Source organism: Halichoerus grypus, chromosome 11 (assembly GCF_964656455.1).
Source record: "Halichoerus grypus chromosome 11, mHalGry1.hap1.1, whole genome shotgun sequence".
Lineage (NCBI taxonomy): Eukaryota > Metazoa > Chordata > Mammalia > Carnivora > Phocidae > Halichoerus > Halichoerus grypus.
The window spans coordinates 52,205,147-52,220,210 of NC_135722.1; the positions used below are offsets into that span (position 1 = coordinate 52,205,147).

At 34.5% G+C, this 15,064-nt stretch overlaps 1 protein-coding gene across 3 annotated transcripts in view; it reads right to left on the reverse strand.

Annotated features, from left to right (window-relative positions):
- Positions 1-15,064, reverse strand: part of FCHSD2 (FCH and double SH3 domains 2) — a 303,487-nt gene that overhangs the window by 239,039 nt on the left and 49,384 nt on the right. For all 3 annotated transcript variants that reach the window (XM_078058511.1, XM_036119468.2, XM_036119470.2), the window contains exon 3: positions 14,793-14,838. In XM_078058511.1, coding sequence (XP_077914637.1) covers positions 14,793-14,838 — 46 coding nt within the window. The remainder of the gene's footprint in view (positions 1-14,792; positions 14,839-15,064) is intronic.

Genomic DNA, 15,064 nt, shown 5'->3' on the forward strand with positions numbered 1-15,064 from the left:
AAACACAACATACCAAAAATTATGGGACACAGCAAAAGCAGTGCCAAAGGGAAAATTTATAGCTATAAATGCTTATATTAAAAATCAAGATCTCAAATCAACAACCTAACTTTAGAACATAAGGAACTAGAAAAAGAAGAGCAAACTAAACCCAAAGCTAGCAGAGGGAAGGAAATTAAATAAAGATTAGAGCAAAAAGAGACGTGAAATAAAATAGAAAAACAGAGGAAATCAATGAAACCAAAAGTTGGTTCTTCAATAAGGTCAACAAAATTGACAAACTTTAAACTAGATGGACTAAGGAAAAAAGAGAGAAAACTCTAATTACCAAAATCGTAAGTGGAAGTGGGGATTCTACAGAAATAAAAAGGATTTTAAGAGAGTGCTATGAACAATTGTATGTCAACATATTAGATAACCTAAATGGAATGGACAAATTCCTAGAAATATAAAACCTACCAAGACTAAATCACGAATAAACAGAAAATCTGAATAGAACTATAACTAGTGAGGAGACTGAATCAGAAAAAAAGAAAAGAAAGAGAGAAAAAAGAAAAGCCCTGGACTTGATGACTTCACTGGTGAATTTTACCAAACATTTAACAAAGAACTAATACCAATCCTTCTCAAACTTTTCCAAAAACTTGAAGGGGAGGGAACACTTCCTAATCCATTCTATGAGGCCCAATACCTTGATACCAAAGCCGACAAAGACACTACAAGAAAGAAAACTAAAGACCAATATCCTTATGAATACCAATGCAAAATCCTCAGCAAAATACTAGCAAACAGAATTTGTTTTTAAAACATTTAAAATCAGGGGCACCTGGGTAGCTCAGTTGGTCAGGGTAGTGAGACTGAGCCCCGCAGCTCTGCACTGGGTGTGGAGCCTACTTAGGATTCTCCCTCTCCTTCTCCCTCTGTCTCTCCACAACCCCCTCTCACCCCTCTGAAAAATAAATATAATAAAATAAAACATTGAATATCAAGCTATATCAAGTATTTTGAGAAAAAAAATTAGTCTGCTCTTCTCCCCAAATGTATTTCTTACCCATAGTTGCAAGCTAAGAAACTCAAAAAATTTAAAAAAAAAAATTTTTTTTAATAAGAATCACCATAAACACAGAAAATAACCCTCAATCTTCTCTCAAGATAGTTATCCTCATTGTTCTACAGAAAGAGGTTGGCAGAACGAAAAGCTCCAAGTATGTAGTCTGCCATTTCGAATAATTTTGCCAATGCTTCTGTAATAGCAATGGCCAGAAAGCTAACTGCACACAGCTAAATTAAGTTACATTTTAAACCTCTATGATGATGAAATTTACCAAAAAAGAACCCCACCACATACACTAACTTCTTGGGTAGTATGCCCAACTCCTCTTCATAAATTTATTTCTTGAAAGAATAAAAATAGCAAAAACTTTAGGGGCAACAGTGTGTCACAACAGGCTATTTGACAGGGTGTCCATATTTGCTCCGTGTTTGTCCTCAAGCAAGGAGCCGCCCTTAAAGTCCACAATCTTTTCCTGCTCTTTCTCTCTACCACAGTAACCTTTTGTATCCTCCTTTCACTAGCAGCATTCTGCCAAAGACTACAGGAAATAAATTAATACACAGAACTTGCCCTTAGCAATTTCAGTTTGAGTATTGCAAATTATTTTACCAACACCTCAAGTGCTTAGCTAACGGCAGTCAAAAACCAGATTTGATTTTACCCTAATATTTAAGGTTCTTTAGTGACTCTTACATGGCTTCTGTGTTTTCAGAGATTCATTTCTTCTGTTTGTAAAAATAGATATGCAACACATCTGTTATTTCTAGAGAATTACAAAGTGAATTTCACAAACCATGCTTAAAAATAAAACATTAATACTCTTGTAGGAAATTGAAAGTACCAAGCAATGTGAAAAAGTTCAGGGCTCAAATCCCTTCAAGTGTAAATAAGGTTATGCCATATTATTTTCTTTCTTTTCTTCTAACATTCCCCTAAAACTCTATCATGAGTTTACTTTGCATGCGCTTCAGGTACTGTTTTCCAGATTGCTGTCATATGATCAATCCACTTGAATTATTTTCCTTTATGATATTTCTCTATTGGGATGGCTCATCTGTATGCTCTCTAAATTTCACAAATAATACTCAACCTTTTTGGCCAATCAATCCTTTGCATAGAGGATGACAACATTACACCACTAGTAATAATTCTATAAAGGTCATATCAGTATCTTTGAAGGAAAAGAAGTTAATATATTTAATTGGAAGATAACACACAACCATAGAATGTAAGCCCTCTAAGTGCCAGAACTTTTTCTTTTGGGCAGTGCCCTAGTAACTAGAAGAGTGCTCAATAAATATTTCCCAACACAGGGAAACTGGTATATCTCAAAATAAACTTCTAATTTAAAAATAGTATTTTATTAAGTAATTAAATGTAGTAATAAATTCTTCTAGAGCACAGATTCTCATTCATCTTATGGTCTAACTAGGGAAACATCAACATTCACGAGACTGAGCTCCTGACAGAGGTGAACCACCAGACTAAAATATTAAAAAGGAACCAAAACACAACCACCATACTTTTAAAGGCTGTTTTAACACTGGCAAAACTGACAGAGGAGATTAAGTGTTCATATAAATTGCAATTCCATTTCTTTTTGAGGTATTTAGATACTCTTGACTACTCAGATGATGTACCAACGACAAATAATAGCAAAAGCTACGGAACTTCCTGAAAAGGAAGCCTATAGTAACGTCATTACCAAACATTACTATTAGACAGCTGGTACAAAGATGTTTCACATACTTTCAATTTAACAACTAGCAGGCTCTCTAAAGGAAATTCCCATAAGACCAAATGCTCTAATTTTCAGTTGATTTTTAAATGTGCCTAAGTGTAATGGTTAAGAATATATATTGGCTTTTATAATAGTGCTTAATCTGAATTGTATAAATTAAAATTAAATTCTCAGATGTTTGACCTTTCTCCAACTGTGCCTTGCCAAAATTTTAATGTAACAAAACTTCATTTTTTTTCAAAACTTCATGTTTTTAGAGCACCGGCAATATGTGATATAGCAAAAAAATACAGACATGGTTTGAGACAATTAGGTAAATGCTAAAAAAAAAAATCTACTATCATTAATATAGACTCAATCAGGCTTGAATATTGGCAATATCTGTGATGTTGTGTTCTAACACATCCAAGCCACCAAAACAAACCATAAAATCTTACTAGGCCCAACATTACCTACATAGTATTTCTGCTCATATTTAACAGAAATCTATTCATGGGCACCTGGGTGGCTCAGTCATTAAGCGTCTGCCTTCAGCTCAGGTCATGATCCCAGGGTCCTGGGATCGAGCCCCACATCAGGCTCCCTGCTCCGCGGGAAGCCTGCTTCTCCCTCTCCCACTCCCCCTGCTTGTGTTCCCTCTCTCGCTGTGTCTCTCTCTCTGTCAAATAAATAAATAAATAAATAAATCTTTAAAAAAAAAAAAAAATCTATTCATGAAGGGAAAAAAATGAAAAATTCCAAATACAAAGCATTTTACAATACAAATGACCAGACCTATCAAAAAAGTCAATGTCACGAAAAACAAAAAAGGTGGAGGAAATATTCTAAATATCAAGGGGTGCCTGGGTGGCTCAGTAGGTTAAGTGACTGCCTTCCGCTCAGGTCATGATCCTGGAGTCCCAGGATCGAGTCCCGCAACGGGCTCCCTCTGACCCTCCACCTCTCATGTGCTCTCTCTCTCTCGCTCATTCTCTCTCTCAAATAAATAACAAAATCTTTTTTAAAAAATAAATAAATAAATAAAATCAAGAGACATTATCCACCAAATGCAATGTGCAAACTTTAATTGGATCTTGGGAAAACAGCTTATAGACATTTCAGGAATAAATGAGGAAATCTGAATATAAACTACATATTAGATGTTACAGAATTATTATCTTGGGTGTGATAATGACATTATAATTATTTGGGGAAATGTTCTTGTTCTTAGAAGATGCAAAGTGAAGTATGTAGAAGAGAAGTATAATGACTGCAGCTTACTTTCCGAACAGTACAGCTTAGAAAAAAAAGTTTATCAACACAATATTAATATAGCAAAATGTTAATAGCTGGTTAATACAGAGGCAATTAATAGTATTCCTTTTTTAAAAATACTATTCTTCAGTGTATTATTCTTTCAACATTTCTGCAGATTTGCAGTTTTTCCAAATAAAAGATGAGAGGAAAAAATGTCATTAGGTCAGTTAAGTTTCTTCATATTTTTTTTTTTAAGAATTTATTTATTTGAGAGAGAGAGAGAGAGAATGCACACGTGTGAGCACAAACAGAGGGAGGGCAGAGGGAGAAGCAGCAGATTCCCCACTGAGCTAGGAGCCAGGAGCCTGACACGGGGCTCGATCCCAGGACCCTGAGATCAGGACCCAAGCCGAAGTTGGATGCTTAACCGGCTGAGCTACCCAGGCACCCCCTTCATATTTCAATTCAATTCAGTAAAAAATTCCAAAATCTAAAGTTGGTTAACACAATGAAAATTTCATTTTGTAAATCACTTATGGCTTAAAGTAATAACTTAATTGATTCTTGTTACAGATACGTTTAGATAACTTGGATTATAAAGCAAATTTCAATAAAGCTGATCTTACTGCATGGATTTCTATTATAAAATCTTGAGTTACTGTTGCATTTTTGAAGACTTAAAAAAATTTTTAAAGACTTTGATAGTTTTTTTAAAAAATTCTGGCATAAAGATAGTTAAGTAGTTATCCTAATGAAACAGCAGATGTTCTCATAGTGGGAGGATTTTTACAATGCTTCCCAAAGGCAAGAAGATCCTCCCACTACTTCACCTCATTCTATTTCCCAGACACATAGGACTTGGAATACCTGATAATACACACAAAGGTCCACAAATTTAATTGATCACTCTCTTTCTACTAGGGAAATCCATTATCTAACAAAGCTAGGTTACAACAATTTACAGAGATAAGTAAAACTGAGACACTAAAAACAATAAAGACCATCTTATATAGGTACACATAGGTTGGGAAGCGATTTCATATTCATTAGCATATCTGACTAGCCTGAAAAGAAGGGAGGGGAGAATGATCATCATTCTCCTTTCAAAAATGAAGGAAAAATAAAAGTCAGAGAAGTAATTTTCCTAGTATCATCAATTTTATGTATTTCATATGGAATATTCCTGCCTTTGAATTAGTGTCCCATTTCTTGTCCATAAAATGAAAAATATGTAGCCAGTGGCTATAGTAATAAATACAAAAAGCAATTAGGTATCTACTCCCATACCCCTCTAAAATACCAAAAGACAACAGCCCACTATGAATATATTATATATATGTAATATTAGGAATATTTCATTTTGCAACATATTCCTCAGTCTATGAAAGAAAAAAGCCATTAGGAGTATCCTTTCTTAATGTCTCCTCCCACATTTCAACTTTTCTTCAAACAATGAAATCTCTACATAGCCTGAAAAAGAAAAAAAGAACAGAGCTAATCAATTCTATTAAGATACATATTTTTTAAACATTTTAAGATCTCCAACCATTGACAACATCTCACAACTGCTGTCAGAAGCTGGTGGTTGTTCTGTTGGCTTGAGGAGACAACTGCAACTCATATATTTCCAACAACAAACATTTAAAAATCACCTGAGTGTTGTCTAAAAACCTTCATTTACACTGTCTGCTAAGATCAAGACACTTCCTGCGCGGAAACGTGAAGAATGGTATCAGGAAAGGAGAAAAATTCCTGGAGACAACACTGGGATATTCTGTTAAGAAATGCTACATTACTAATATACTAAGGTGTACAGAGATAATATAGTATGGAAAAATAAGTAAATTAATGGCTCTGGATCTAAAAGTTATTCAGTGAAGGGGGGAAATCAGAGGGGGAGACGAACCATGAGAGACGATGGACTCTGAAAAACAAACTGAGGGTTCTAAAGGGGAGGGGGGTGGGAGGATGGGTTAGCCCGGTGATGGGTATTAAAGAGGGCACGTTCTGCATGGAGCACTGGGTGTTATGCACAAACAATGAATCATGGAACACTACATCTAAAACTAATGATGTAATGTATGGTGATTAACATAACAATAATAAATAAATAAATAAAATCTTAAAAGAATAAAAAAATAAAAGTTATTCAGAACAGTCAGACTTTGAATAGGAAGACATTTTAGAAATACCTTTATCAATTTATTATATTTATATTTCCCTTTTAAAATATGGCCAAGAAATAGATATTTTAAAATATCACTTCTAATTAATGCTGAAAGAGTTCTTTCAAAAACTGTAATCAAATGATAAAAAAAGCACAGTGTCAAACACAATTTAATCAGAATTTTTGTTGTTGTTAGAACAAAAATACCAAATTTCTCCTAAACAGGTGCCAAAATATTTATAATTATATCATCTAATAGTAATAACACAGAAAATAGACATTCATATACTGCTGCTAGGAACATAAATAACTATTTTTTGCAGTACATTCATTAAGATTACTAACGCCTTAAAAATGTACATAACTTCTGACCCAGAAATTTCACTTATAGGAACTGGTGCAAGGAAATAATCAGAGATGAATGTAAAACAGTTCAGCCTAACAGTGTTTATATAAAAAAAAAGTAAAACTAGAAAAAAAACCTAATAATATTAGTTAAATAAATAAAATGTTAAATAAATGTTATACCAAATAAAATGAAATATAATTATTCCAAATTGTAATATGCAGTTACTTCAACAATGATATAGAAAGAAATATGTTCACTGTTATTGGTAACTAAAGAGAGAATACCCTGAACAAAACAATACATTCATAAATTTTAAATAAACTCTTTCAATATATGTTTTAACATGTTCATTAAAAAAAACTATAAGGTTATATAATAGCACATTAATTAATTAATTAAGGCAATCTCTACAGGATGGGGGGACAAATTTTTTCTCCTTCTATTTGATTTCCAGAATCTTCTACAAAAAAATATATTTAATTTGTTATATCCATATGAAGGAAATTGTATTATAGTACTCTGTGTGCTCAGAGCTGTTCTTCACAAAATTTTATTAAATTATAATGAAATAATATAAATACAAAACCTTTTTAGGAAATCACTGTATGAAATGTTTCAAAATAAATGGGGGGTAAGCTAATTTCCTTATTAATTTAATTAGGAAAACAGGACCAAGAATCAATGAATCCAACTCAAATAAGAGCTATGCGGCAATTACAGAGAAAACGCAGGTTGAAACAAGAGGCTGCAGACTCAAGGAAAGAGGTCTCCAAGAAAATGGAGGTTTTGATGAACTACATGACATACTTAAAATACTGGAAAAACTGAGAAAAATAAAAGAACTAAATAAGTATAGTTTAGAAGAGTTAACATTGTTAAGATGTCAATTCTTCCCAAATTGACCTATGGATTCAAAGCAATCACAATCAAAACCCCAAAACCCCAGGGAAATGAACAAACTGATTCTAAAAGGTATATGGAAATATAAAGGGCCAAGAATAGTGAAGACTCTAATACTATCAGCTATCAAGGTTTATTATAAAGTTACAGTAATTAAAACTGTAATATGGGCAAAAAGATTAAAAAAAATACATTAGTTGAATAGAATATAAGTCCAGAAATAGACTTACACATACACAGCTACCTACATATGCTGCTGATGGGACTGCAAATTATACAGCCAATATGGAAAACACTTTGACCATTTCTTAAAAAGTTAAAAATAAACTTACCAAATAATCTGGCAATTCCAGTCCTAGGTATACACTCAAAAATATGAAAACACAGGTCCAAATAATGACTACTATGTGAATGTCTATAGCAGCATTACACATAATAGCCAAAATTGGAAACAATCCAAGTATCTATCAATTAGTGAATAGCTAAACAAAATGCAGTGTGTGTGTGTGTGTATCCATACCATGGAATATTACTCACCAATAAAAGGAATGGATTACTCAAATCAAAACCTCAATGAGATACCACCTCACACCAGTCAGAATGGCTAAAATTAACAAGTCAGGAAATGACAGATGTTGGCAGGGATGCAGAGAAAGGGGAACCCTCCTACACTGTTGGTGGGAATGCAAGCTGGTGCAACCACTCTGGAAAACAGTATGGAGGTTCCTCAAAAAGTTGAAAATAGAGCTACCATACGACCCAGCAATTGCACTACTGGGTATTTACCCCAAAGATACAAATGCAGGGATCTGAAGGGGTACATGCACCCCAATGTTTATAGCAGCAATGTCCACAATAGCCAAACTGGAAAGAGCCAAGATGTCCATCAACAGATGAATGGATAAAGAAGATGTGGTATATATATATATATATACAATGGAATATTATGCAGCCATCAAAAGGAATGAGATCTTGCCATTTGCAACGACGTGGATGGAACTGGAAGGTGTTATGCTGAGCAAAATAAGTCAATCAGAGAAAGACATGTATCATATGACCTTTGATATGAGGAATTCTTAATCTCAGGAAACAAACTGAGGGTTGCTGGAGTGGGGGTTGGGGTGGGAGGGATGGGATGGCTGGATGATAGACATTGGGGAGGGTATGTGCTATGGTGAGCACTGTGAATTGTGCAAGACTGTTGAATCACAGATCTGCACCTCTGAAACAAATAATACATTATATGTTAAGAAAAAAAAAAAAGATAGCAGGAGGGGAAGAATGAAGGGGGGGAAATCGGAGGGGGAAACGAACCATGAGAGACTATGGACTCTGAAAAACAAACTGAGGGTTCTAGAGGGGAGGGGGGTGGGAGAATGGGTTAGCCTGGTGATGGGTATTAAAGAGGGCACGTTCTGCATGGAGCACTGGGTGTTATGCACAAACAATGAATCATGGAACACTACATCAAAAACTAATGATGTAATGTATGGTGATTAACATAACAATAAAAATTAAAAATTAAAAATAAATAAATAAATAAAGGAATGGATTATTGATACATGATAGAACATGTATGAACTTCAAAAACATTTGCTAAGTGAAAGCCAGACAAGACTACATATTGTTGTAAGAGTACATTTTTACGACATGTCCAGAAAAGGTAAATTTATAGAGACATAAAGCTGATGGCTGCCCTAGGCAACAGAGATTGACTGCAAACAAGTATAGAAAACTCACTGGATTAACAGAAATATTCTAAAACTAAACTGTGCTGACAGTTGCGTAAACCTATAAATTTGCAAAAAAACATTTAATTATACATTACAAATGGATGATATTTAATGTTACGTAAGTTATGCCTCTCAAAAGTATTTAGCAAGGGAAAGCAAGCTGGAAGCTATAAATGAAATGTTTGGTAATGTACTGGTAATAGTTGAGGCTAGGTAACAGCTAATAAGAATTCACTCTTCTAATCCCTATTTTCATATATGCTTGAAAATTTTTCATAATAAAAATTTTTAAGTAAAAAAACAAGTAACTTTTTAAATTTTTTTTAAAGATTTTATTTATTTGACAGAGAGACACACAGTGAAAGAGGGAACACAAGCAGGGGGAGTGGGAGAGGGAGAAGCAGGGAGCCCGATGTGGGGCTCGATCCCAGGACCCTGGGATCATGACCTGAGCCGAAGGCAGACACTTAACGACTGAGCCACCCAGGTGCCCCCAAATAACTTTTTTTAATTGGCAAAATATCTGAACACTTTACCAAAGAATATGTACCAAGAGCAAATAAACACATGAAAATGATGCTTAACATCATTAACTATTAGGTAAATGCAAATTAAAACCACAGTGAATACCACTGTGAACCTATTACAATATCTGAAATTGAAAAGACTATATCCAGTGTTGGGGAGAATGTAGAACAACTGATACTCTCATATACTGCTGGTGGGAATATAAAACAGTACAACTTCTTTAGAAAATAATTTGGCAGTTACTTCAGAAGACCCAGCCATTCTACTCCTATGTATTTACCCAAGAGAAATGAAACCATCTGTCCACACAAAAATGTTCACAGCAGCTTTATTTATAATACCTAAAAATAAAAACAACTCAAATGTCCATCAAGATGTGAATGGACAGGGGCGCCTGGGTGGCTCAGTTGGTTAAGCGACTGCCTTCGGCTCAGGCCATGATCCTGGAGTCCTGGGATCGAGTCCCGCATCAGGCTCCCTGCTCGGCAGGGAGTCTGCTTCTCCCTCTGACCTTCCCCCCCTCTCATGTGCTCTCTCTCTCTCACTCTCTCAAATAAATAAAATCTTTAAAAAAAAAAAAAAAAAAAAAGAGGTGAATGGATAAACAAATTGTGATATATTCATACAAGAGAATATTGCTCAGCACAAAAAAAAGAAATGAACTATTGATACACACAACATAAACTGTAAGATAATTATGCTGATGAAAGAAGCCAGATAAGAAAGAGTACATACCATACAATCCCATTTATTTAGAAAAAATGCACACTAATCTATAGTGATAAAAAGTAGATTAGTGATTGCCCGAGTGATAATGGGGAAAAGACAATCAGGGGTGAGTGATAGGAAGAGATTATAATAAGACATGAGGAAACTCTTGGTTGCTATAGACATGTTCTTATCTTGATTGTGATGATAGTTTCACAAGTATATAACTCAATAAGGCTGGGTTTTTGTTTTTGTTTTTTTAAGATTTTATTTTTAAGTAATCTTTACACCCAACGTGGGGCTCAAACTCACAACCCCGAGATCTGGAGTTGCAAGTTCTACCATCTGAGCCAGCCAGGCACCCCGAAGGCTGTTTAAGAAAAAAGTCAGTATAGGGCGCCTGGGTGGCTCAGTCGTCAAGCATCTGCCTTCGGCTCAGGTCATGATCCCGGGGTCCTGGGATCAAGTCCCACATTGGGCTCCCTGCTCAGCGGGCGGCCTGCTTCTCCCTCTCCCACTCCTCCTGCTTGTGTGCCTGCTCTCGCTGTGTCTCTCTCTGTCAAATAAATAAATAAAATCTTTTAAAAAAGAAAAAAGTCAGTATAGTGAATACTTGTGTAAGAGTGAGAACAGTAAAGGGGGGAGGGCACAAGAGGGATTTTTGGGGTGGTGTTAATGTTCTGTTTCTTGACCTGGGTACTAGTTATATGGGTGTGTTCACTTTGAAAATTCATGGAGCTGTACCTAGGATCTATACACTTTTCTATACGCATGTTATATATCAATTTTTAAACAGCTTATTAAAAAGAAAATAGGATATTACTATACATTCATCAGAATGTCACTTTTTAATTTTAGACAATAGTGTTGACAAAGATGTGGAGCAACTAGAACTCTCATACATTGCTGCTGAGCATCATGTAAACTGGTATAACCACTTTGGAAAACCAGTTGTAATTATTAAAGTGCTAACATACATATATACCCGGTGACCCAGCAGTTCTACTCCCAGGTGTTTACCTAACAGAAATGCATCCATATGTCCACCAAAAAACATGTACAACAGTTTTCCTTAGAAGCAACAGTCAAAATCACCCAAAACTGGAAGCAACTCAAATTTTAATCATCAGTAAACTGGAAAACAAATTGTGATACACTCATTTAGTGGATATTATAATGAAAAAGAGTAAGCTACTCCTACACACAACAACATATATGAAACTCAAAACTTAATGGTGAATGAAAGAAATCAGACACAGAAGAGTACACAGTACATGATACCATTTAATTTAAATTCAAAAACAGTAAACAATCCAAAGGTAACTATTCTGATAAGAATCTGTGTACTGGTTACCACTGGAAGGTAGGAGTAATGACTGCTTCTTGGACCATGGTAATGTTCTACATCTTAATCTGAATAGTAGCTACAGGACTGTGTTCACTTCATAAAAATTTATCAAACAGTATACTCAAGATTTGTCCATCTTACTGTATATATGCTGTATTTCAATTTCTAAATCTTTTTCCTTTAACCTCAACACACAATGTGGGGTTTGAATTCATGACCTCAAGATCAAGTTGCATGCTCTACCAACTAAGCCAGCCAGGCACCCCTATTTCAATTTTTAAAATCTACCCCCCAAAATTTCACCCCTATATTGAGCCAGAGAAAGAAAGAAAAAGAAATAATGTAAATAGTCCAGCTGTCCTCTCTGACCACATCCCATCACCAATGAGTGTATGCCTCAGACAGCAAATGCAAGTAATAAACCTGACATAATTAGCGCATACTAGCAAAATCCACAGATAGAATGTTAGTCATTTGAGGGGTTTCTCTACTATTGATAAGATGTAAAAACACTGTTGAGGCAGTTAAAGAAGAGTGTAGAGATACTTCGTCTATATCATCAAGAAATAAATTGAAAAATTAATTGGAAAAATACTGAAGAGTAAGAAGAACTGAGAAAAATCACCTAAAAAGTAAATATGACAAATAAGAAGAATCTGCACACTGACTCTCCATAAATGTGCTCACTTGTCCCAAGCAGAGAGACAGTGGAACACTTTAATTTCTAAATATTATTATTCTATAAAATTTTAAAATATACATTAGGTATCTTATACAGTTTATACATTATTATATAGAATTGTATAAACAAAACCAGGTATAATTTACTTAAAAGACACTTAAAAAAATTTTTCAAGAATAAATTAGATTGCTCTGTAAAATGCAATTCCACTGTACTACATACCCATACATATATACACGAAAATACATATATCTACATACAAATAACATAAATACGTTACAAACACACAAACACACATAAAAACATATATATATATGCACTTAATAGAACAAGAGATAAAAGTCTGTATCATTTAGAGTTAGAAAAATAACAAAGGTACTAAAATAGTGCCAAATTACATTGGAAAGAGTAGGCCAAAAGGAATGGCTTAGGAAGCTAATTTCTTATTTATTATAAGAAATAATCCAGCAATAATGTCTAGAGTTGACAAATCATGAATCAGTTATTTTTTTTAAAGATTTTATTTATTTATTTGACAGAGAGAGAGACACAGCGAGAGAGGGAACACAAGCAGGGGAAGTGGGAGAGGGAGAAGCAGGCCTCCCGCGGAGCAGGAGCCCGATGCGGGGCTCGATCCCAGGACCCCGGGATCATGACCTGAGCCAAAGGCAGACGCTTAACGACTGAGCCACCCAGGCACCCCCATGAATCAGTTATAAGCACATTATTTAAAGATACGGAAATGATCACCAGGAGAACCAAAATAGTCATCTACTTTTAATCTTTTCTCTGAGGATACTGACTGCTGTTGGGACAAAGGACTGCTAATCTTCATGCAATTTAATGTACTATCTTGTATATTTAATCATGAGCCTGTCCTATTTGATTATTAGAACTTTAAATCATGTTCCAGACAAATTTATCATACAAAAATTTTCACTTCATATAAATTTTAAGAGATCATATACTTTGGTCCCAGTGGAAACATATCTATAAAAGGCGTAATAACTGCCCTATTTCACAGGTTTATTGAGAGGATTACATCAGATAATTTATGTAAAATAATCAGCAAAATGCCTAGTACACGGATTCAATAAATTTTAGCTATCATTATATTTGCATAGAATAAGGTTCAACACTAATTATTAGAACTGACACTAATTCATTATGTAAAGTACCTGATAAATAAGCACTCAATAACTAATGACTGAATTAACTAATTAATGAGTCTATCCAGCTTTCAAGAAATAGATAATTATCTTCTAAGATTACCAAATAAAATAGTTACCTTGTTAACTACAGTGAAATCAAAATAAAACTAAAATCAAAACCTGACATTTATAATTTTGGGAGTGGGAGGACATCAATTTTAGAATGCTATTCCACATAGAAAGTAATTGCTTACAAGGGCCAAAATTTCCAAATCATATCAAACTGTTTTTATACAAGGAAAGGTAGTTATTAATTCTTAACATATCTACAAAATTATATACCAACATAATTTTTTCTTGGCACATTTAGTTATCTGGGAGCAAATAAGATTCTAATTAAAATAAAGGAAGGAAATGCTTAAATTTCCCTAGAAATAGCACTACACCATCCATTGAAAGTACATCATTCTCTATCAACAGGGACCTAAATAGAAATAAATGCCTAACTGGATAAAATAAAATTAACCTTCTATAAGACTGCAGAGAATAGGATATATAAGAGAACGAATATACAGCTGACCCTTGAACAATGCGGGGATTAGGGGTGCCAACCCCCAATGTAGTCAGAAATCCACATATAACTTTGACTCCCTAAAAATTTAATTACTAAAAGCCTACTGCTGACCAGAAGACTTACTGATAATATAAGCAGTCAATTAACACATATTCTGTATATGTATTATATATTGTATTTTTACAAAAAAGTAACCCCTAAAGAAAATGTTAGTAAGAAAACTGAGGAAAAAGAAATACACTTACAGAACTGTACATAAATTTATTGGGGGGGGAGAAACCCATGTATAGGCAGAACCATGCAGTTCAAAACCATGTTGTTCAAGGGTCAAGTATATATACTTATAAAATGTATGCCTTATTATTTACACTTGTAAATACTTTACAAATTCTATAAATATTATCTTCTCTCCAAAGGTTCGTAACCTTCACTGTAGTAAGGGGCAACATACCTCCTCATCTAGAGATTCAAATGGAGTAAAAGGAGGATCAAAGTGAGATAGCCAGAATTAAAAAGAAAAACAGGATGCCGGGATAACAAAGTTTCTCTCCAACAACCATATCTGCCTTTAAGCCAAAGAAGAGGTATACCTAGAATGGTCACCTCAATTTCCAAGCTTACCTGTGCATACTCTCTTTCAATGGCAGCCTTCTTCTGACTGAATGTCCTAAAAACACAAATAAAAATTCATTACTACAAGTATAACAATAATTTTATGTAAATTTATCAACCACCCTCAGATACTACCTGGTAAACTGTGTTCAGGGAAAGGACAATATTTTATTCATTTATGTTCCTAGGTACTGCTGACAAAAATCTCTGGAGTCAGAAAATCAAATCAAACATTCAAATCCTGCCTCCACCATGTACTAGCTGTATGACCTTGGTCAAGT